Raw genomic sequence first — 21,999 nt, forward strand, 5'->3', positions numbered from 1 at the left:
TCATGTGTATATAAAGATAGATGACGTAAGTCTTCCCAAAACTAAAGCATCTTAATCGCCCCCTGGTGGCTGGCTACAGTGTTGCTCCTGTGTTTGAGGATGGGACATGGGCCAACCTATAAAGTTGCATGTCGACAAGATTATTCTTAAAGATTTTTTCAGTCCTTTTAGGTAGTTCTTATCACAATGATGTCCAAGTGTTACTTTTTTCTGGTAGGTTTGGTTTTGATTAATTATTTGATGCTGTAAAAATGGGTTGAAGGGTCAAGATTGACAGCTCAGACTGAGTCTCGAAAGGTTGAGCGTGTGCATCATTGGAACCTCGATACTTTGTCTCCATCCCTGATCGCAACTGCATGGACTCTGAATCCAAATGTACACGGTGGTGGTGTTTGTTTCCGGGATATTTTGACCTCATATCAGGATATTTGTAGGACGTGAATATGTGGCGTCCATCTTCATATGGAGGTCTATGGCAGTGGCTCTTAAACTTTTGCACTTGATGGACCCTTTTACTGAAGCAACCTAGACCACAGACCCCCATTTGCAAATATTTTTTATTTTAGATGTATTATTTTAGTGAGTGTATGAAATTCAGGAACAGAGAAGTCATACATTATCGCTGTGTTACCTATAGATAAAGTTTTTGTGGAAATAAACGTCCCTTTTTGCCAGGGACCCCCTGGAACCTCTCCCGGTCGGACCATTTGGGGTCCTTGCACCCCACTTTGGGAACCCCTGGTCTATGGTGATCACAGTAAAATATATGGTCAGTGATCAGTTGTGTATGTCACATTTGTGAATTACTGCTCTCAGTGGGAGTGGGGTGAAACAGATCAGTGTCACAACCACCGACATGTGGGTCAAACTGCTGCGGTTATTTGTCTTGCACGGTCATTTATTCTTCGTGTATATGAGAAACTCTCCATTGTCTACAAAATAAATATGAGATTTCAAATTAAAGAAAGAGAGAAAGGGAAATAAAAAACAAACATTTGTCGCATGCGGCTTTCCGTAGCGCCACGCTCAGTGGGTGGGGAAGTGCAACGCAAAGGCAAAGAGGTCAAGAGGAGGGAGGAGAGAACCACGTGTGATCCCCACCATGTACAGCGCTGTCCTTCCTCCGTAGACTTGTTTTTGTAAGCTCGTACCCTTCGCATGTAGCCAGTTAGCCCGAGATAGCCGGAGAAGCAGATAGGGATTTCTTTGGTTGTTTTGCATTTCTTAAGCAAGACTCATACATTCGAGCGAAGCTGCTGGGGGGTTTCTGGAGCGACACTGACTGCCGACCATGGTGAGCAAGACAGATGACATCCCGGCGGCAGTGCCTAGCTGTAATCCGGTTGATCTTGCGGATGAAGCCGGGGATGGAGCCCAACACGAGTCCGGCAAGACGCGACTGGAGGATTCCTGCGACTGCGGTGAGACTCTGCAGCTACAGAGGCTGCTTCGCATGTTCTGCCATCGCGCTTAACATGTATAATGCACACGTTGATTACACTTATCACGATGCATGCAGTGAGACTTATCACAAAACCAACACTTGTGTGCATTAACTATGTTCAATGTGCCATATATATATATATATATATATATATATATATGTGTGTGTCACTGTCCCATTTAGCTCTCAGCTAAAGCTGGACAGCCTCCATGCTTTGTGTGACTTCAAAGTCCTCAGACCCAAGGTGAGGGTCTCCTGGGTTGACCCATAGGGGTTGACCCCCTCCTCCCCCCCCCCCAACATCCATCTCCTTGGAAGCCTCTTGTAGTTTGAAGGCACCTAGCATCACCTGCTAATCCGCAGTATGCATGCATATCTTTGAGCTGGTTTGTGCTATTAGCCACTGAGCATCCTCCACTGCACCAAAGTCGAGTCTACATCCGAGTGTCATCGCTGTAATCGAGCCTGACACCGACACCGGGAGCCCAGAAGGCTACCCAAACACCGGCATGCTAACATTAGCACCGTCGCTCAGTATGCGGCTAGTTAGCTCGCAGTCTAGCCGGCTAACTAGCAAGCAGCGGCTCCACTCAGTGTCGCAGAGATGAACGCAGGCGGTGAAAGCGGGTGTTTTACGGGTAAACTATGAGTCGACAGTGATGCACATGGTTCATGGAGCTTTCACAGGGGAGCCGCTTGTGTTGTACGAACCCGTAACGACGCACATGTTCGGTAATAACATGTGAGAGTCAGGAACTGAAGGTCACCTTCAGTGGAGCTGCTCACTGTTCGCAAGAACACGGGGGGGACGGTCATACAACGGGTTAGGGTTGGGTGTATTCTACATTAAATGTGTCCACCGGTTCATGTGACGGATGTGTTACCGCCTTGTTTATACTGTTAAAGAGGCTTTATGATAGATGTCAGGTGGATTAAACAACCAGCGGTCAGTAATAAGCCTCTAACCGGCCCCCTCACCTCCCCGTCGGGGTAGATCATATATAGCGTCCCTCCTCGACCGGGAAGCGGAAACTGGTCGTCGCGTAAAAAAGTCCCGGTGGTGCGTGCACGGTGCGAGGGAAGGTTACGCTCATGGTGAATGAAGTGCAGGAAGCTGGTGAGTATGGTGACTGATTCAAAGTTGGCGTGAGGCGGATTGAACAGACTCGAGCAGTGCCAGCCGGCGGAGTTCACGTTACACAACCTGCAGAGCAACCGGAGTCTGTGCACTGTGTGTCTGTCACATGTGGGACCTTCAGTTGTCTCTGTCCGCCAGCCTCTTACAGGGAAACACCGGAGGGGGAAGCTTAATGCGCACTGTCTGAGTGCAGCTTAATTCATGCGTGTGGTTCTGGATGGGGAGCTCTGTTTGAGCGGTCCAGTCCAGCCACAAAGCCGGTATATTTAACAGCTGAATCAAGTAGTTCTTCAGTTGGAATGAACTATTATATTGTCGCAGTTTTGGTTCTATTTGAAGGAAAGAACAAATAGAACCCCCCCCCCCCCCTCCCATGCTCTGTGGTCCCTGCTCACCAGCTGTCCAAGATGTGAGGATTTTACTTTGTATAATTTGATATTTAAATTGTATATGTGACATCATAAGCGATCTGTTTGATCAACTTGCGCTTTAGAAACCGTGTTCCGCATTATACACCTTTTTAGGGCCCAAGTGATAAATACAGAATCCTGAATTGATCTGGAAAATAATCATTAGTTGCAACTTGAGTTGATCAATCGATTAGTGAAAAAAAAATATTGATCAGCAGCAATATTTCATGCAAAATATATAAAGTTTTCTCTCTTTACATAAACACATCTGTCTTTTCAGTATGTTATAGAGACAAAATAACACACTGTTATTCACCTTTTGCTATGGGAAAATTAATGTGAATTGGTTGCTGATTCTGATTAAATACTTTTAGATTAACAAGATATTCATGTTAGTGTTATGACCATGAGCCTCCGCTTCAAAACAATCTGAGCATGATGACAGAGAAACATGCTAGTCCCACCCCCATATCCCCATTATATGGGCTTATTCGTGCTAGCAGCAACTTGAAAATTGTGCAGTAAAAATGAGGAGCTGCATCTCCCCAGACCTCCATTACCGACTCGCTGCTTTTCCCCACTTGTTGGCTGCTTCATACTCATGTGCAAGATCCTGCAGTTTTCTAAATTTGTATTATTATTCTTAAATCTCTCAGCCCATAAGAAGTTCCCTGAGCACAAAACGTTGTCTTTAAATTACTTGATTTGTTTGATCAACAGATAAAAACTCATATATATATATATATATATATATATATATGGGATGTGCTGATTTTATTGTGGTAGTTATATCATATATATATATATATATAACTACCACAAGTTATATATATAACTTGTATATATATATACAAGCTATATATATATAGTTATATAATATATATATATATGATATAACTACCACAATAAAATCAGCACATCCCAACAGGCTGAAACTATTTTGGTCCCAAAACGATAACAATCTTCAGAATGACTTGCATCTTCTCGTTATGTTTTATTTTGTAGTTGAGGGATGTAGTTGTTATCATTCATTCTTGGCTAGTTTGATTTTATAAAGTCGAACAAACTTTTCATTCACTCCTCACAGCTGTCACATCTGCATGACTCAGGGTCTGTCTGTCCACCAGGAGTTCTCCACCTTGTGACGCTAGTTGGGTTGTTGTTTCAGGGTTGTCTGGCTTGCTGGTTAATGTTGCCATGGAGGCAGTCAGGGTGCCAATGTCAAGGACTGCAGAGCAGAGAGATGGCTGACTACTGCTGGGTTTATTATTGTGTTGTCCACAGGAGAAATTTGCTGTAATAAACAAGTAAAGAAGAGTTTATTTCTAAGAGTTGTTTTCCCTGAAAGATGGTCATGTGAATAAGCCCTCTGAGCTGCTTGATTCACAGAAAGGTTTAGCCAGAGGAAAAATGGGTCAGTTGAAGTGTAAACTTGCTCGCTGAAGTGTTTCAGTGTGTCTCTTTATTGTATCTTTCATTGATTCTGTACCATGACCTGGTAGAGGGCTCTTCTGCCTGGTCTCATACCACAGGTGTGTGATTGTTTTGTGTCAAGGCAGTGATTCACATCACTGCTTGATGACCTCTCGCATGTCTTAATTTTGTATATTTTAACCCGTAGACATTTGAGGTTACAGAGCTGACTGGTTTGTTCCCATTTGAACTCCCCCTGCAAATTACTGATGGAGAGTTGGTGTGGCTCTGGTATGATATTTAACTTTGGTTTGATTTTAAGAGTTTAAAGTTGAGTGGATGATACTCGACGCCAGAAGAGAGAGAGAGAGCAAAGTTTGTCTTTTTTGAGTGAAGAAATTTTATTTTTGAATATCATGGCAATACGGTGAATGACACAAAGAAAATTAGTAAATATATATCGTTTTTTTTTATTCTGTGATTAAACGGGTGATTCACAGTTTAACTGAGGGATGAATTGAAGTAGTTTGGTGGGAGGTGAATTTATTTACTCAGATGTCTGTACTTCATGATGCCATACTTGGACAAATACGGTATTGTCATAAAACAATCAAGAATTCAGTCTTTGCACACAGTGGCCTAGAGTAACCAGAAATATTACAGGGATAGCTGCTTCTGCAAAAAGCATTAGCGTGTGTGTGGTTGACGAGGAGGAAAACATTTGGATATAGTGCATTTGAGGGGTAACAAAGTGTAGAAGCTAATTGGCGCTAATTTGCAGTATTTTTAAAATCTAAGGTAGCTGATTCGGGGGGTGTTGATGGAAACCAAGGTTCATTTAACATTAGCCAAATACTAAATAAGGCTAATGTGTAGAGTTGCACACAAGTCATAAGGGCATGGGATTATGTTCTTATAAAATGTATATATATATATTTCTTTCAGTGGATTTTGTTCAATGACAAACACAAATTGCTAGCCACTGCTCTAAATGCTGGATGTAGATGATTGCAGCTCAAAAACTGATGGACACTGTCCTGTTAAGCCCGTTAAATGAGTCCAGCTGAACTGAAACACTTCAAAACTCTAGGTAAAACTTTCAAGCCTCAGATCTTATAATCAACTGCCATCTGATAATGTTTCTCTCTCTGACAACTGAAAGCACAAACGACTGCAACACCAAAACACTAGACACCAGCCCCTTGTTCTCCCCCGGCTTGTAATGTTATGATCTTGTGTCGTCCGAAGCCGTTGTGTTTGTTATTCAGAGCGTGGCCTGCCGTGCTTCAGCCCCTGCTCCTCCACCATTTTAGCACGTTCATTCCTCAACCGGGGTCGTAGTCCATTTATGAGGCCCCACCCCTCCCTGCGGGCCCTTCTCCTCAGTAACCCTGAGGCTGTGTTACCCTTGATAAGTGAGCAAGGACACGCAGGCTGGCAGCAGTTGTCCCAGTGAGAGAAAACAGTTGTCTGACATCCATGTACGGATACTCAGCCTTGCTGCTATGAATTAACGTATTCAGGGGCCTCATTTTTATTCATGTCATAATTCTTTCATCTTAAATTAGCTTGTCATTCATTGGTGTATATTTCATACATAGATATATATATATATATATATATATAGATACATATATATATATATCTATAAATAATTGTAAAATTAAGGAATTGAACATCAATTAAAGAGGAATTTCATGTTTTTATCAAATGGGTTACTAGCTGAGTTGATATTCACTCACGATCAGCCATGCAAATGACCAGTAAAACCCTGTTGTGAATGTTTAAATACTTAGTTTTCACCCTCTGTTCAAGCAGTGTTGCCTTAAGCAGGTTGCTGTTGGTAATAAGATTCATTGTTTCTTTATCAGCTTTATACCAATTGTTAATTTAATTTTAATACAATTATTTGTTTGTTGAAGGTTCAACTTTTGTAGGTTCAAAGAGAAAATGTGTGCACAGTTGATTTAGATATATTTAGTGAATTAATTAAATGCACTCACACTACAGCAATGTAATACTGTAGCTTAGATCTGAAGGCTTTGTTAGCACATTCATAAATATTTCATAAGGATATTCTAAAGGTCGTTGAGCCTCTGGCTACATGTGCTTCGTTTGTCACCAGGCAGCAAGCAGCGTCTCAGTGTTCATGTGGTAGTAAAGTGTTTTCTGTGTTGTCAGGATGACTTGCATGGCTGACTGTCTGAACGCGCTGTTCACTGTTGCTCAGTTACTGTTGGCTGTTGAGAACAGAGCTGTTTCTCTATACAATTTAATTGTAGTGCAGGATTTCAGGTGTAAATGCTATATTGTTTTTATTCTAATAGATATAACATATACATATTCATTAAATGTCTAAAAACAACTAGACCTATGTTTTACATTTTTTTGACTAGTGAACTTGCATTATCCAAAATGTTTCAAACAATGTTTAAACCCAGAAATGTACAGGATGTTTCACTTTTCTCACCTTCATTGCTGTTTGCTGCATAACGTGAATTAAACTTAAATACTTGACCTCATCTGTGAGCTTGATTTGAGTAGCATCAGGTAGATTTAGACGACAACAATGATCCCATACTGCTTCAAGATGCCGTCAAACTAGGTCTTTTGTTATTGTTTTCATTAAGGGTCCCAGAGCAGTTGAAGCTAGATATTTTACATTAATATTGTCAGAAAACCATCAAAAAATGTGAGTGAAAGGTTCATAATTCCAAGCTGACCTGTGTTTTCTGCTGCAGGGCACACTGCAGAAACAGCCATGGTGAACGGGGACGGGGCTCACGAGCACACAGAGGAGACGGAGGAAAAGCAGGATGGGAACAGTGAGGCGGACGGAGGAGAGGACTCCAACGAACAGGAAGTGATTGTGATCCAGGACACAGGCTTCACTATTAAGATCCAGGCACCGGGCACAGAGCCATTTGACCTGCAGGTGAGGATGTGGCTCTTCACGAGCAACAGGTCTTTAGGCTGGGTTTAAACCATAGACTAAATTTTAAGTTGGACAAAATGACTATTCCACTGAAATGAAGCTAAAACATCTCAACCACCACTTGGTGGCTGACTGCAGTATAGGTCATAAATCCCTGCTCCAGAATGTTTGAGAAATGTACATGCCCTATTTTTCAAGCTGCCAATATTTATAAAGATTTGCTTATCAAGATTATTTCATCTCCCCTGTTCTCTCCTCTCCCTCAGGTGTCTCCTCAAGAAATGGTGCAGGAAATCCATCAGGTGTTAATAGACCGGGAGGACACCTGCCACCGCACCTGCTTCTCCCTGCAGCTGGATGGAAACGTGCTGGACAACTTCGCTGAGCTCAAGTCCATCGAGGGCCTGCAGGAGGGCTCGCTTCTCAAAGTGGTGGAAGGTCAGAATCCGAAGCCATTTGGCAATTAGTCGTTGTCTTGGTGCAAATAGAGAAATTAACTTTGAAAAGTTGAGCTGTAACCATAATGCTGCCATTTTTAAAATCTGGTATTTAAAGGATGTAAAAGAAATCCAAAATCGTTATCGTCAATGAAACACTTTTATATTTTCAGCAGTCTTTTTCTTTTGGAGGATTTATTCATTCCTATTGAACCAACAAAGAAAACATGTCTATTTTTATTAAATTTCCAAAAGCTCTTTATGTAAAGATGCAGAGTGTAACCATCTGTATTTGGAAGCTACAGGGAAAAGGTTTTTGACCTCACAATGTCTCAGACTAATCTGGTCATGTGAAAACAAATAACTGGTTAATAACAGTGATAGAGTCAGACTGCATGGGCAGGTGCAACCTGACAAACCTGATCATATATAATCATTCACAATTGCAATTACAGTGTTAAAACTGTTTCATCTACATATAAATAGTTTAAGGAACAAAACAAGTTAAAATTGAACCTGCATCACTGGTAACATTTCTGCAGGCAAAGACTTAACTGAAATGAGTCCTTTCTCATTTACATAACAAATGCGGATTATCCAGATCTATTACACTCAAACTTCTCAATACCCATTTATAACCTCTGGGATTCTTTTGCATGTTTTTGCTGCAGAGCCGTACACTGTACGTGAAGCTCGCATCCACGTGCGTCACATCAGAGACCTGCTGAAAAGTCTGGACCCATCAGACTCCTACAACGGAGTGGACTGCAACTCCCTCTCCTTCCTCAGCATCTTCACTGACGGAGACCTCGGAGGTACAACACCACAGGGCTTTTCAGAAGTTACATTTTTATATTCACTTCTGTAATGTTTATGCTTTTGGACATAGGTGTCTCTTGCATGTGGTTACATTACCCACCTGAGTTTAACACAGTAGTGAAAGATGGAACCTCTATTGTCCTGCACAAACTCATCTTACTCGTGATGTGCTTGCAGATAGTGGTAAGCGAAAGAAAAAGGGTAATGACCTGGAGCAGATTGACTGCACCCCCCCAGAGCACATCCTGCCTGGCAGTAAAGACCGCCCCCTGATGCCCCTTCAGCCACTTAACAAGGAATGGAAGGTGAGAAGTTGCCTGGGTTTGGACAAGAAAAACTGAGCCTCAAACAAAGTGCAAATTCATAGTGATCCAATAAAGTAAATTTAAATGTTTTCGTTTAAACTTTTTAATTTGACTGTTTGGTTTAATATCCTCGACAGCCTATGCAGTGCCTGAAGGTCCTGACCATGAGCGGCTGGAACCCTCCACCTGGAAACAGGAAGATGCACGGTGACCTCATGTATCTGTACATGGTGACTGTGGAAGAACGCCATATCAGCATCACTGCCTCTACACGCGGCTTCTACCTCAACCAGTCAGTCAACATTTCTACCTCTCCATTGCTTCACTTTAGTACCAGTTTATACACAAAGTATTTGGCAGTTATTGTTACACAGAGCAACAACCAGGAACCCATCTGACACAGGACCCAAGGCGTCACAGGCGCAATTGTCAATTTCTCATTCAGCTCATGTTGTTTAAATAACAAATGCACTTGCATGCATCTGAGCACCTATGATTTGTTGGTCTTATAATGTGGCGTGATCAGGAGCGTTGTTGGTGCTTCAGGCAGAATAAACTTATTGCATCATTGACAAATAAAAACCTGGTCATAAGTCAGTGCAGCATTTTACTGTTTGATGTGCAATATGCACACACACACACACACACACTTTCGTTTTGTATACAGCCAAATCCAATTCCTCTGCAGAGAAGCGTTCTCTCTGACTACCTGGAAAATCTGCCAATTTGAAAGCTTGTCTGGATTTTACTGGGAATGGGGGATGGTAGACTCTTTTAAAAACCATGCACCTGGAGCATCGACTACTTTTCTGCTATCAAACAACAAAAGTGGATATAAACTTGCTCCCAAGTTGTTAAATTTTACTCCATAGTCTTATTTTATTTATAACCTACACCACCTTCAGCTCAAGTCGGTATCTTGCAGCAGTTAAACCCTGATAAGCTGATGTTTAGTGCAACAGGTGCTGTTGTGAGTGAAGTTAGTCTTGACACATGCGCCTCACATTTCCTCTGCATGTTGTCTCCATTGAAATGGAACAGGCTTTCATATATTTGCAGCTTCTTTTAATGGAAGACCGTGGGATAAGTGTTGATAGAGACTCGACAACTGTGCTCTATAAGCTGTTGTAGGATCCTAATTTTGGATGCCAGCAAAAGCTTAGCAATCAAATGAATGAGCTGCAATCGGATTACTCTGGAAAATATAGATATTGTTAGGCTTGGAGCAGTGTTGTCTGTTTCTAACAACTTTATCACAACTATGATACCGTCTGTGTACCACTGGGCAAATTATGTCTGTTGTTAATACAACCCCTGCAGCAAACAGCCTACATGTTTAAGTTCCATTCATGTTTTAAATCCTGTGAACATCGGTGCAGTAAGTTACTTCCCTGCAGTTAAACTAGTCCCCAGGCTTGTTTAGTCCTTTTATCTTTTCTACCCAATACTTCATATATTACTGTGATATATGATGTTCAAATTCTATGCGTTTGTATTCCAGATCTACCACCTACACCTTCAACCCCAAACCAGCCAATCCCAGCTTCCTGAGCCACTCTCTGGTGGAGCTGCTGAGCCAGATCAGTCCTGCCTTCAAAAAGAACTTCACTGCCATGCAGAAGAAAAGGTGACGACATCTCTTCACCTTTAGTGTCACTTAAACTGTTCTCCTATCAGCATTCAACCTCCCTACATCTTGAATGATTCATGCATCTTTCCTTCAGCGGATTCACAGCCTTCTGTTTTCACTTTGTACTTAAATAGGTTAGGTTTAAAACTAAATCAGTCAGTCATTTAATTTATTTATTAATTTACTTTATTTGAACATGTGAGAACATATTCACAGTAGAGATCTGACCAGGAGGCATCAGGCTAAAATCTCAGAGCACAATAACAAATGGATTTACTCTGACTCTTCTTATTCACTGGTTGTAATTTTAATGATGCAGAGACTGCTTGAATTTCAGATGAACTTTCTGAAATGTGCTTGTGTGTATATATAAAAAGACCAAGCAAGTGATGTGTTGATATTTTCTCTTTTTGCTTCAGGGTCCAGAAGCATCCCTTTGAGAGGATAGCCACGCCCTTCCAGGTGTACAGCTGGACCGCTCCGCAGGTAGACCACGCCATGGACTGTGTTCGCGCCGAGGACGCCTACACCTCCCGCCTGGGTTATGAGGAGCACATACCTGGACAGGTGGGCGCACCTGAACACATCAGCAAACCAGGCAGATGTACTCTATGTTGTGAAGTTGTTTTTCAGTGTTTTGAAGTTGTTTGTGCTGATGCGTCTCCAGACCAGAGATTGGAATGAGGAGCTGCAGACAACCAGAGAGCTTTCGAGGAAGAACCTGCCTGAACGGCTGCTGAGGGAGCGAGCCATATTCAAGGTATTGTTGAGCTGCTCAGGCTTTGTCCCATTGTGGGAATTTTTTATTGGTTTCTCATGGTCTTGTAATCTCTTTTAATACATTACCTTTCAAATTAAAAAGTCTTGCTTTTCATTTTTATAGATTCTTGCATACTTTGTATTTCCTGCTGTAGGCAATAGCATCAATTGTAATTTTGGTAGTAAAAAGAGCTTAAGTTGAACATTGTCAACCCTGCCTGATTCCTGTTGTAAAAACTTTGCAAATGGTGTTAGATTGGCCCTGTGGCTCTAACTCTGCTGTAATGATATCAGAAGTAATAACCCGATGACTACTTGCTGACTGTGACAGGTGATGTGTAGCTTTTCTTATAACTCGCCACCACGTCTCTTTTTTTAAATTCCCCCTGCAGGTCCACAGTGACTTTGCCGCAGCTGCCACTCGAGGAGCAATGGCAGTAATCGATGGCAACGTCATGGCCATCAACCCCGGCGAGGAGACGCGCATGCAGATGTTCATCTGGAACAACATCTTCTTCAGCCTCGGCTTCGACGTGCGTGACCACTATCGTGAGTTGGGAGGAGATGCTGCTGCCCACGCTGCGCCCACCAATGACTTGAACGGAGTACGAGCGTATGGGGCGGTAGACGTTGAGGGTCTCTACACCCTTGGGACGGTAGTGGTGGACTACAGAGGCTACCGAGTGACTGCCCAGTCCATCATCCCAGGAATCCTGGAACGTGAGCAGGAGCAGAGCGTCATCTACGGATCCATTGACTTTGGAAAGACTGTTGTGTCTCACAACAAATATCTGGAGCTGCTGGAGAAGACCAGCAGGCCGCTCAAGGTCAGTAAAGCCCAATTCATGCTTTTGTGTTGAAGCTATGCCGTAGCCTACGCGTAGTTGTATACTCTACGCAGAGCCCTCCCCAAAAAATTTAAATATGATGAGAAGTGCGTTTCAATTTTGTCAATAATATAAAAAAAATTGTTTCTGTAGTCAAAACTGGATTTGAGTTAGTCCTAACGCTAATTGACCTCCATTATTGTGCAAAATCTGTTTGTTGTGTTACTAAGCCCCATGCTATTTCACTAGGGAATATGTTTATTCATTATCATAAACAGCGTCCTGTAATTTTGCCATTAGTGGTCAGGATATTCAAATAATTAAGCCTGTTTTTAAGGAAAATGGGTATGTTTTTTTTATATTTATATTCAGGGCTTAAAGAATGAATTAAGTCTTGGACTTGAGAGCCTCAGACAGGGAAGTCAAGTCGTGGAGTATGAATGACGGACTAACAACCTTTTTTACTTTTTCATAGCATTTGTTGTTACTTACAAAAGCCTTATCTTTGCTCTGCTTTGTATACATTTTAGGTCCAGAGACACGATGTACTGAACGAGAAGGATGAATCAGTGGACCTTTGCTCCTCTGTCGAGTGCAAAGGCATCATTGGAAACGATGGCCGACACTATATCCTGGACCTCCTGCGTACTTTCCCCCCTGACCTCAATTTCTTGCCCGTGGACGGTGAGGAGCTGCCTCCAGAGAGTCGGCACCAAGGCTTCCCCCGCCAGCACCGCCACCGCCTGGCATGTCTCCGCCAAGAGCTCATCGAGGCCTTTGTTGAGCACAGGTAGGACTCTGCTACAGTGAGCATTACCGCAGTTCTGTCGTCACATGGAGCGTTTGCACATCTGCTTAACTGTTGTTTGTGTCTCGCCACAGATATCTTCTCTTCATGAAGATGGCGGCGTTACAGCTCATGCAACAGAAAGCAAACAGGGACACTAAGATTGACAGACCTGCCATCACAGAAACAGCCACAGACAACAAAGCAGAAACAAGCCCGACTCAGACCACTGCAGCAGATTCGACTGCAACAGAGGTGTCCACAGACGGCACAAGCCTGACAGACAACAGCACCTCTGCTGTCTCCCAGTCACCACCTGACAGTGACGAAAACTCAACAAAGCCCACCACAAACGGGCCTGTAGACCCCCCAACCACCCAGAACGGAGAGTGCAAGAGCCCACTGGAGGGTAAGGAGCTTGAGGAAAGTATTCCAGGATTAGCTCAGGCCAAAGAGCTGGCGGAGACCTTAGTTGCTGAAGATGGATCTGGTATTGGTACGTCCAAAAATAACCCAAAAAGCTAATCTAGGACGATGCAGGGAGAGCTACTCCAGTGGATAATAAATCACATTTGATTAGAGTATCTTGCAGAGCATTAAAGTGCCTGTTACTGGATCATAGTGGCTTCTCTCCACCTGGCTAGCTGTCCCTGCTCAGTTCTCAGCCTGCTGTGGGTCGAGTGTTGGCATCCGATCAAATCACCCCGTCGCTCCCTGTTCCTGCCTGCGACACCTCTGCTGTGGGATAGTAACTGAGTAATCAGATGCAGTGTCTGTTAATCCTAATCTGTTTTTTGGAATGTAAATGATAATCATGCTCAGTGATTTGTGTGCTGATCCTTAATCACATTAACATGCTTGTCAAACGCACTGACCTGATCTATAGTGGTTGTAATTTTGCATGGTCAACGGATTTGAAAAGGTGGTGGGTGCTCGTCCACATTGAGATTAACCTCAACTAACAGACTTTCGATACTGTCCAGCAAATCATTCCTTTGTGCAATTAAAAGATGAATGCTCCTGTCAGTGTTGTGTGATCAGCAGTAATCACACAACACTGTGTTCTCAAAGAGTTCGAGATGACTATTCATTTTGAAGATATTCTGATACCACTACCACCATTAATGAAATCTCACACTGGGCATCAACAAATATACACAAATCTATGTCCCAGTCTGACACCACATCGGTCATTCATTTCACCCAGATAGAATTTTAATGTAGTTTTCCTGTAAATCACTACTTTTTCTTTTGCCACTCAAAAAACGGCAGTCATTCTATCCTGCCACTGGAAAGGACTGTATTTAGAGCAGCTAAGAAGAAGTGACGTTGGGTAGTGTAGCGTTAGCCGGAGCGAGCTCTGGTGTCAGCAATTTAGCTAAATATTTCATGCTTTTAAGTTTCTCAAGTGACTTCAGCTTCAAGAGGTGGCACCTTGCAACACTAGCAATAAGTGATAGCAGTCATCACTTATACACATGGTCAGTAGCATACAGCTGTTAAAAAAATCTAAATAAGCTTTTTTAGTTTTTTGAGGTTAGCTTTTAATCATGATATCATGGTACCATCATATATTGTTGTTGGTTAGTGGTATGCAAGCAAACAATTGTGGAAAGCATGAAATCAATTATAAAACAAGTAATTGTTTTGGGTAGAAGCTAAACTTTTATTACAAAAAGTATTAGAATTATTTTTTGGGGTAAAAGCTAAACTTTTATTTATGCTGTATTTGATTCTTACTCTGTGTCGACCGATTTGCAAAGTCCAGGTATCAGAATCCGTATTAGAATAAGAAAAATGGTATCAGAATATCTCCATTTACACTATTGAGCCATAGCACTCAAGTGAGTTCAGCTCCGTAATCCACACGTGTGTATTGTTGCCATTACCTTTAACATTTCTGCTTCTTTTCCGTGTGTTTGATCCCTGTCACCAACAGATCCCAAGAGCCGTGAGGTCGTCCTTAACGCTTGCAAGGCAGTCGGATCCATCAGCAACACATCATTTGACATTCGCTTCAACCCTGACATCTTCTCCCCAGGTGAGCATGACACAGAAGATATATATAAAATATCAAACAAAAATAATTCAATATAAAGCCTCTGTAGGATGTAAATATTTAGACTATTTTGGTTCTGAGGAATGAAACCTTGACAGCCAGGCCACTGTGTATTGAACATAAACAATAATGCATATGAATTAATGTATGATGTTTTTAAACAGGAGTACGTTTCCCAGACGAAAGTGCAAATGAAATCCAGAAGCAGAAGCAGCTTCTTAAAGATGCCGCTGCCTTCCTGGTGTCCTGTCAGATCCCATCACTGGTCAGTAACACACAAACACAAACAGATCCAGATCTTACAGGGGTTTTCATGTTGTGTATCTGAGCTTACAGCTGTCTGTGTGTGTGTTCGAGCAGGTTAAAGACTGTTTGGACCACAGTACGCTGCCAATGGATGGAGCCACACTCACAGAGGCCCTGCACCAGAGAGGCATCAACGCTCGCTATCTGGGGACAGTTCTGCAGTTTGTGGATAAAACCCCTGCTAAAGCACAGCTGGAGCACTTCTACGTGAGTCTGTTTCCACGACTATGACCTTCACATACTGTTTGTGCTTGTGTTTATTCATTCCAAAAAATAATATATATTTTATTCCGTATCATAGAGAATAGGAATCAGTGAGCTGATCACCAGATGTGCGAAACATATCTTCAAGACATACCTCCAGGTTTGAAAGATTTAACTTTCATTATCTGTACTCTAAAAAGACAAACCTACTTTTATTTTAATAAATGTCTTTCTTATTTTTGTAATTCAGGGCGTGGAGTTGTCTGCCCTCTCTGCTGCTGTAAGTCATTTCCTCAACTGTTTACTGAGCTCCTTCCCTGATGCTGTCGCCCACCTGGCTCCCGACGAGCTGGTGTCACGCCGCAAAAGCCGTAAACGTCGCAACAGGGTCCCCGGCGGCGGAGACAACATTGCGTGGGCCAGCCTCACGCCCAGCGAGCTGTGGAAGAACATCGCCTCCGAGGCAGAGAGCTACTATCACTTCACCGTACAGTGGTGAGGGCTCCATCTGTCAATGTGAAGCAAATGTCTAAGGGGTTTTTGAATTTCCTTTTTAGTGACAAATATCGTGTTTTGAAATGTTTGTTTGTTCAGTGAGAGCGTGGACCAGGTGGTGGAGAAATACGGCCTCCAAAAAAGCACCTTGCTCAGAGAAATCTCAATCAAAACTGGCATCCAGGTAACACCCATGAGTCTGTAGTGACCACCTCGTCGCCACTTTGACAAATGGCCATTCTGGTACATTTAATCTAAATGATCTTTTTCATATGTCTTGTAGATTCTGATAAAAGAGTACAACTTTGACAGCCGCCACAAGCCTGCCTTCACAGAGGAGGACATCCTGAATATTTTCCCTGTTGTGAAGCACGTTAACCCCAAAGCCTCCGATGCCTTCCACTTCTTCCAGAGTGGACAGGCCAAAGTACAGCAAGGTGAGACATGCTTATTGCACCTGATGCAGTCAGACATGTTAATTTACAAACCTGAGTCAAACATTGACCTCCTGACTGCTCCTCATACCGTGCCCTCTGTTTGGTAATGAGTGATTGTGTATGTGAATGAGAAATTTAGTGGTTTGGGTAGAGAGCACATACCAAGGCTGAGTAGCTGCTTCATCACCATATTGGAAATACATCAGTTGCATCAAATCATGTACAATATACACAGAAACTGTCAAGACACAGGTAAAATATCAATTCTCTGATATAGTTGAAAGGAAATCAATGTTACCGGAGAGTTACTAAATACAAATAATTTCCTCCAAAAAACATATTTTGATTTGATTATGAATTGCAGATTTGCACCAAATTTCCCTTGTTCATAGATATTGGCACTATAAACCTGACTTATTATTATTTTTCATATAGAGCTCTGCATTATTTCTTTAGAAATTCAGTAGCTGTTGATCTTGGTGGAGGTTATAAATACTGCCTATGTAGCACATCAGCCATTTGTCTTGATTTCCAGGTTTCCTGAAGGAGGGCTGCGAGCTGATCAATGAGGCTCTCAACCTCTTCAACAACGTGTACGGACCCATGCACGTAGAGATCTGTGCCTGCCTGCGCCTGCTAGCACGCCTTAACTACATCATGGGAGACCACGCTGAGGTACGTAGCATTTACTCGAACCTTGTCTGTAACTTTTACAAAAGTGTCCTCTTGCTATTATTTCACTAAACGTGTGTATTTGCCGGCAGGCTCTGAGTAACCAGCAGAAGGCTGTTCTGATGAGTGAAAGAGTCCTCGGCATCGAGCACCCGAACACAATTCAAGAATATGTGAGTCATCACGCCAAGAGATGGATCTTTTAGGTTAAAACTTTGAAATGCTTCTCGTATTAATTTGTATTACCTGTGTGTGTCTCCATTTCTTAGATGCACTTGTCTCTGTACTGCTTTGCCAATGGGCAGCTGTCGACCGCCCTGAAGCTGCTGTATCGTGCCCGTTACCTCATGCTGCTGGTCTGCGGGGAGGACCACCCAGAGATGGCACTGCTGGACGTAAGTATTTTCCTTTTTTGAGATTTATTTAAATTTAAAATTTATAATCAACAAAATGGTAATGTGATATACTGTGCTCAGTTTTAATATTTACTGTTCATGGTTCTCCTTCCACAGAGTAACATCGGGTTGGTGCTGCACGGAGTGATGGAGTATGATTTATCTCTGAGATTCTTGGAGTACGCCTTGACCGTCAACACAAAGTACCACGGACCCCGGTCCCTCAAAGTGGCTCTCAGGTGGGGACACATTCATCATCATCTATAATGGTATAATACTGACTTAACGCAATGGTTCATGTAACATGTCTTTTTTTTTCCAGTCATCATTTGGTTGCGAGGGTTTACGAGAGCAAGGCTGAGTTCCGCTCTGCACTACAGCATGAGAAGGAAGGCTACACTATTTACAAGAACCAGGTAAAGCCAGGAATCCAAACTGCTGAAAAAGTCTATCAAATGTGATGAATTGATACTTACAGCTCATTCTTCTCTTCCTCTCAGATGGGTGAGGCACATGAGAAAACCAAGGAGAGCTCCGAGTATCTGAAGTATCTCACCCAGCAGGCCGTGGCTCTGCAGAGAACCATGAATGAGATCTACAAGAACGGCTCCAACGCCAGCATCATGCCCCTCAAGGTGACTGCTCTCAGTCTGATATGTTATCGTGACTCCGTCTGTTAAAACCCAAACAAAATCATCACTTATTTCATCTTTTATTTCCTCCGTTTCTCCAGTTCACTGCCCCCAGCATGGCCAGCATCCTGGAACAGCTCAACATAATCAACGGCATCATCTTTATACCTCTCAGGTAGAGTCCCATTACAATATAAGTGTTATGTGGCAAATACATAAGTGTATGTTGAGTGTAAATAAAAAATATGAATCCAAAAGTCTGTTCAGAGTTACACACTCGTTGCTTTATTCTACAGAGTCTATCATTGACTTGTCTTGTTTTGCTTTGCAGCCAAAAGGATCTGGAGAACCTGAAGGCGGAGGTTCAACGGCGGCAGCAGCTGCAGGAGCTGGGAAAGAGCGAGGAGCCGGCTGAAGACAGCCTACTGGAACTAGAGGACAAAATTCCCATTGATTAATGCCCCAAAAGCCCTCAACGCGCTGCTGCTTTCTGCTATTTGAGGGAGAGAAGAGGCTGTGAAGAAACAGCCATGTCACCAGGCCTGTGGACCTGAGAAGCAAGCAGTTAAAATCACCATTGAAATAAACGGGGGAGGGATGGATGGATGGGTCAGGGCAGTCCAGAAAACAAACTGTGTACTGTAGGACGAATAAATACAAAGCAGGAAGTTCCTACAAGGTAGGACGCCAGGGAAGAGAAAGTACAAACGACATAGAATCATTATTAATGTGCAATCTAAAAAAAAAAAATAGGAAAAAAAATATCCCCGACCCGAGAACCTGGTGATGAAGTCACTGGAGGCGTCAGCTGCTTAGAAATGTGATCATGTATGAACGAGTGTTTGCAGCCGGGGGAGGGAGACCAAGGATGACCATGACATTGTATACCAGAGCCTTATCTACTGTACCATCATCCCTAAGTCAGGCTTCTTCTCAACTTAAACTTCCTATAACCACTGTAAGCCCAGGACCACCTTTTGCCCCACCATTCCCTTAGTCGCCTTGACGAAAACCCCGGGTGTTTACCCCGCACCTACACACGCCACCCCGCCCTGGTGCTCTAAATTGGAAAGCACCCACACTCAGGGGTACTTTATACTGTGCACTAAGACCAGAATACAGTCAATAAATTTGAGATTTTTTAACGTGGGGCTTCAGAATGTAAATGTTCACTCTGGCTTCTTTGAGCCAGTTCATAACAACGGCTAATTGTTCTCACATGAACCCGATGGTTTATTCTTTTAACCGTTCAATCATTTGTACTCACGACATCCCAAGTGGATCCCTGCTGTGACCCGCGTTCCTTTATCTCCAAGCAAGGAAACAACACATTAGCTAGCTTTTCAACTGATTATTTGCTGGATTTTTTTTTTTCCTTTTTAAGTACATGATTATTTGTATTGTTTTTTTTTTGTAAAAGTGCACAGGAGAATTATAAAGGTATTTTAGGCCTGTTAATCATCAATTAAATTAAGCCATGTCTGTTTTATAGAAAATGTATAGAAGTGGGGGAAAAAATATGTATAAATCTCTATCGGGGCTAGACAGGTACTGGATGGATGATTATGGAGAAACCGCAGAATTGAAAACGTCCACTTTATGCAGTAGATTTATCTATCTATATAGTAGCTGTATCCAACTTTCTATTTTTACACATTGAAAGAAAATGTGTGCATGTGTGTTTGTATGTGTGACGGTGTGTTTGTGTGTGTGTCTTTGTGTAGTTCAAGAGAAAAATCTTATTGGCCAGAGCTGTTGCTAATTTTTGCTGCTGCATAGTTTGGAATAGAGGCTGAGTGAACATTTGCTTTCCAGATGTTTTATTTTTCTACACGCAGTTAACCTGTTTGGATGGCTGATGCCTCTTTTCTTAAAACATTCATGGCCACCAATGTTGTCACTGTTTCTGCATCAAACCTCTCACCATCGGACATGTGCTCAACATTGGCAGTAGTGAGTGATTTATTGTTGCTGGGTGTATTTTCTTTTTTCATTACATGTCATCTGTTCATATGTATGTGAGACAAAAAGCCAGCCAGGAGTGTCTGTTCATTGAGCAGTATTAGTGCACTTTCTTGTGCTGTGTGGGTGTGTTAACATTCACGGCACCTCCAGGAGTGGACAAACGAAGGGCTGCCCCGATGTGATGTACCAAAAAAAGACTGATAAAGGGTTTGTTTTCGCTTGTATACATGCAATGTATCCCTCCCATGGCAATTTGTTACTTAATTGTTGCCGTGTCTAAATGTTTGTGATTAAAGCAATAGCGAGATGGTGCTGGAACTGTTGCAGAAAATGAAGTTTTTACTTTGGCACAAGACGTGCAACATTGACTACTGACTGTACTTGGCGGAGTGCAAATCCAGGAGAAGTGTTTGTGTGTGTGTGTGTGTATATATATAAACAAACAACATAAAGTGAGCTGTAGAGACTGAACCATGACATTTTTACATTGAGTTTCCTAAAACATGATGCAATCACATGCAGGAGCAAAGCCTGGTGTGTACTGTGCCTATTATTTAATCCTTCTGAATGTAATGAGTGCTGACAGGTAGAGTCTTCATAAAGTAGAAAGATTCTTTTTTTTCTGGATTTCTCAGTTCTACATTTCCTCTTAACCAAGTTTAGCTCCACTGTAATACCACCAGTGTCCAGGAGGTGTCACACTAACACTTGTGTCATTGTGAAGGACATACATTGACCTAAATGTCATTCATGTAGTGTAAATGTGCACAAATACACACACGTTCGATACATTACAGAGGGAATTTTTTTCCTCCATTTATTTTCTCCAATTATATTAGACTGAGGACTAAAAATAATCTACTGCTACCTTTTGAAATTCCCAACAGCATTGAGTCTATTGTTAGGATGTTTTGATAATTTATAAAATAGAATAAATTCATTGAAAATAATCAAACTGTGTCTGCAGAGAACTCTATTGCTTCTTTTTTTTAACAGTGCGTCCATTCGGTTTTACAAATAGTCTAGTTTTCAGTATTGACCATTGAACAGGTTTAGCTGTTTGAAGTGCATGAGGTTATTTCACACTATTAAACAAATAAACCAAATTGCAAAACACCCCATAATTGAAAAGGTGCAGACAATACAGCTGAAATATTGCGCTAATTGTACAATGCAATATTGTAATTAGAAATTGAGCAGAGCTGTGTATTTGATAAATGCAGTTTATGGTGTCTTTAGTCTACATTCAGCATTGTGTGTATTTTAAGTGTGTAACACAAACTTTATCTTGATTGACCCAAAACATTTTTTTAATTTAATTTAAATAACTTAAATATAAATAAATTCAATTAAACAAAAAAAACTGCGTGCGCGCAGAAGTCCATTGCGCACATCCTGCGCAGAAGATTACTGAGCACATCCTGCACAGAAGTCTATTGCGCACATCCTGCGCAGAAGCCCAATGCGCAGAAATTGCGCAAGCAGTTTTTTTTTTTTTTTTTAATAAATTTTTTCCTGTTTTTTTATTTTAAATCTACATAGTGTCAAATATTTTGGAATGAATGGGAGAAATGTTGACAATTTTAAGAATTCAGTATATTGCCATCTTGAAAATCGGAAATAGTAGGATTTGAACCCGGGTCCTTCTAATTGACGAGCGAACTCTTTTAGACTAGGCCACAACGCTTGATGACCAACATGAGGAACTAGGCACTATAACAAGATGGACAAATTGTCGTGTGTGCGTCTCCGTGTTATTTTTTGATAAACACTTATCAAATATTTTCTACTTTACTACATATATTTGACGGCCTTACTTAAAGTTACTTTTCTATTTTTGGCTTTTAGATACTGGATGATTTAACATACTTTAAAAACCTATTGTTAGAGAATAACCCAGTACTTTCTAACTTTGTCTTCGGACGCCTTA

General features: G+C 41.9%; 1 protein-coding gene across 2 annotated transcripts; it reads left to right on the forward strand.

Moving 5' to 3' along the window:
- Window positions 1-1,075: 1,075 nt before the first annotated feature.
- Window positions 1,076-20,387, forward strand: cluha (clustered mitochondria (cluA/CLU1) homolog a). 2 transcript variants are annotated; one of them, XM_062385469.1, is made up of 27 exons: window positions 1,076-1,421; window positions 7,147-7,340; window positions 7,607-7,778; window positions 8,449-8,592; window positions 8,774-8,901; window positions 9,039-9,193; window positions 10,403-10,528; window positions 10,951-11,098; window positions 11,199-11,291; window positions 11,683-12,117; window positions 12,648-12,907; window positions 13,000-13,400; window positions 14,844-14,945; window positions 15,128-15,228; window positions 15,324-15,476; window positions 15,571-15,633; window positions 15,724-15,968; window positions 16,068-16,152; window positions 16,252-16,405; window positions 16,941-17,080; window positions 17,170-17,250; window positions 17,347-17,472; window positions 17,590-17,711; window positions 17,795-17,888; window positions 17,973-18,107; window positions 18,206-18,279; window positions 18,436-20,387. In XM_062385469.1, the coding sequence occupies exons 1-27, from the start codon at window positions 1,292-1,294 to the stop codon at window positions 18,560-18,562; spliced, it is 4,188 nt and encodes a 1,395-aa protein (XP_062241453.1). In that variant the 5' UTR covers window positions 1,076-1,291; the 3' UTR covers window positions 18,563-20,387. The 2 variants fall into 2 exon arrangements, with proteins under 2 accessions (XP_062241453.1, XP_062241454.1); XM_062385470.1 differs by having other exon boundaries at window positions 13,000-13,313.
- Window positions 20,388-21,999: the final 1,612 nt, after the last annotated feature.

The sequence above is a fragment of the Platichthys flesus genome, chromosome 4 (genome assembly GCF_949316205.1).
Source record: "Platichthys flesus chromosome 4, fPlaFle2.1, whole genome shotgun sequence".
Classification (NCBI taxonomy): Eukaryota; Metazoa; Chordata; class Actinopteri; order Pleuronectiformes; family Pleuronectidae; genus Platichthys; species Platichthys flesus.

Coding starts and splice junctions, on each gene's coding strand:
- cluha (XM_062385469.1), top strand. CDS start 1,292: ATGGTGAGCAAGACAGATGACATCCCGGCGGCAGTGCCTAGCTGTAAT. Junction 1,422..7,146: donor GGAGGATTCCTGCGACTGCG/GTGAGACTCTGC, acceptor TTTCTGCTGCAG/GGCACACTGCAGAAACAGCC. Junction 13,401..14,843: donor TGAAGATGGATCTGGTATTG/GTACGTCCAAAA, acceptor TGTCACCAACAG/ATCCCAAGAGCCGTGAGGTC.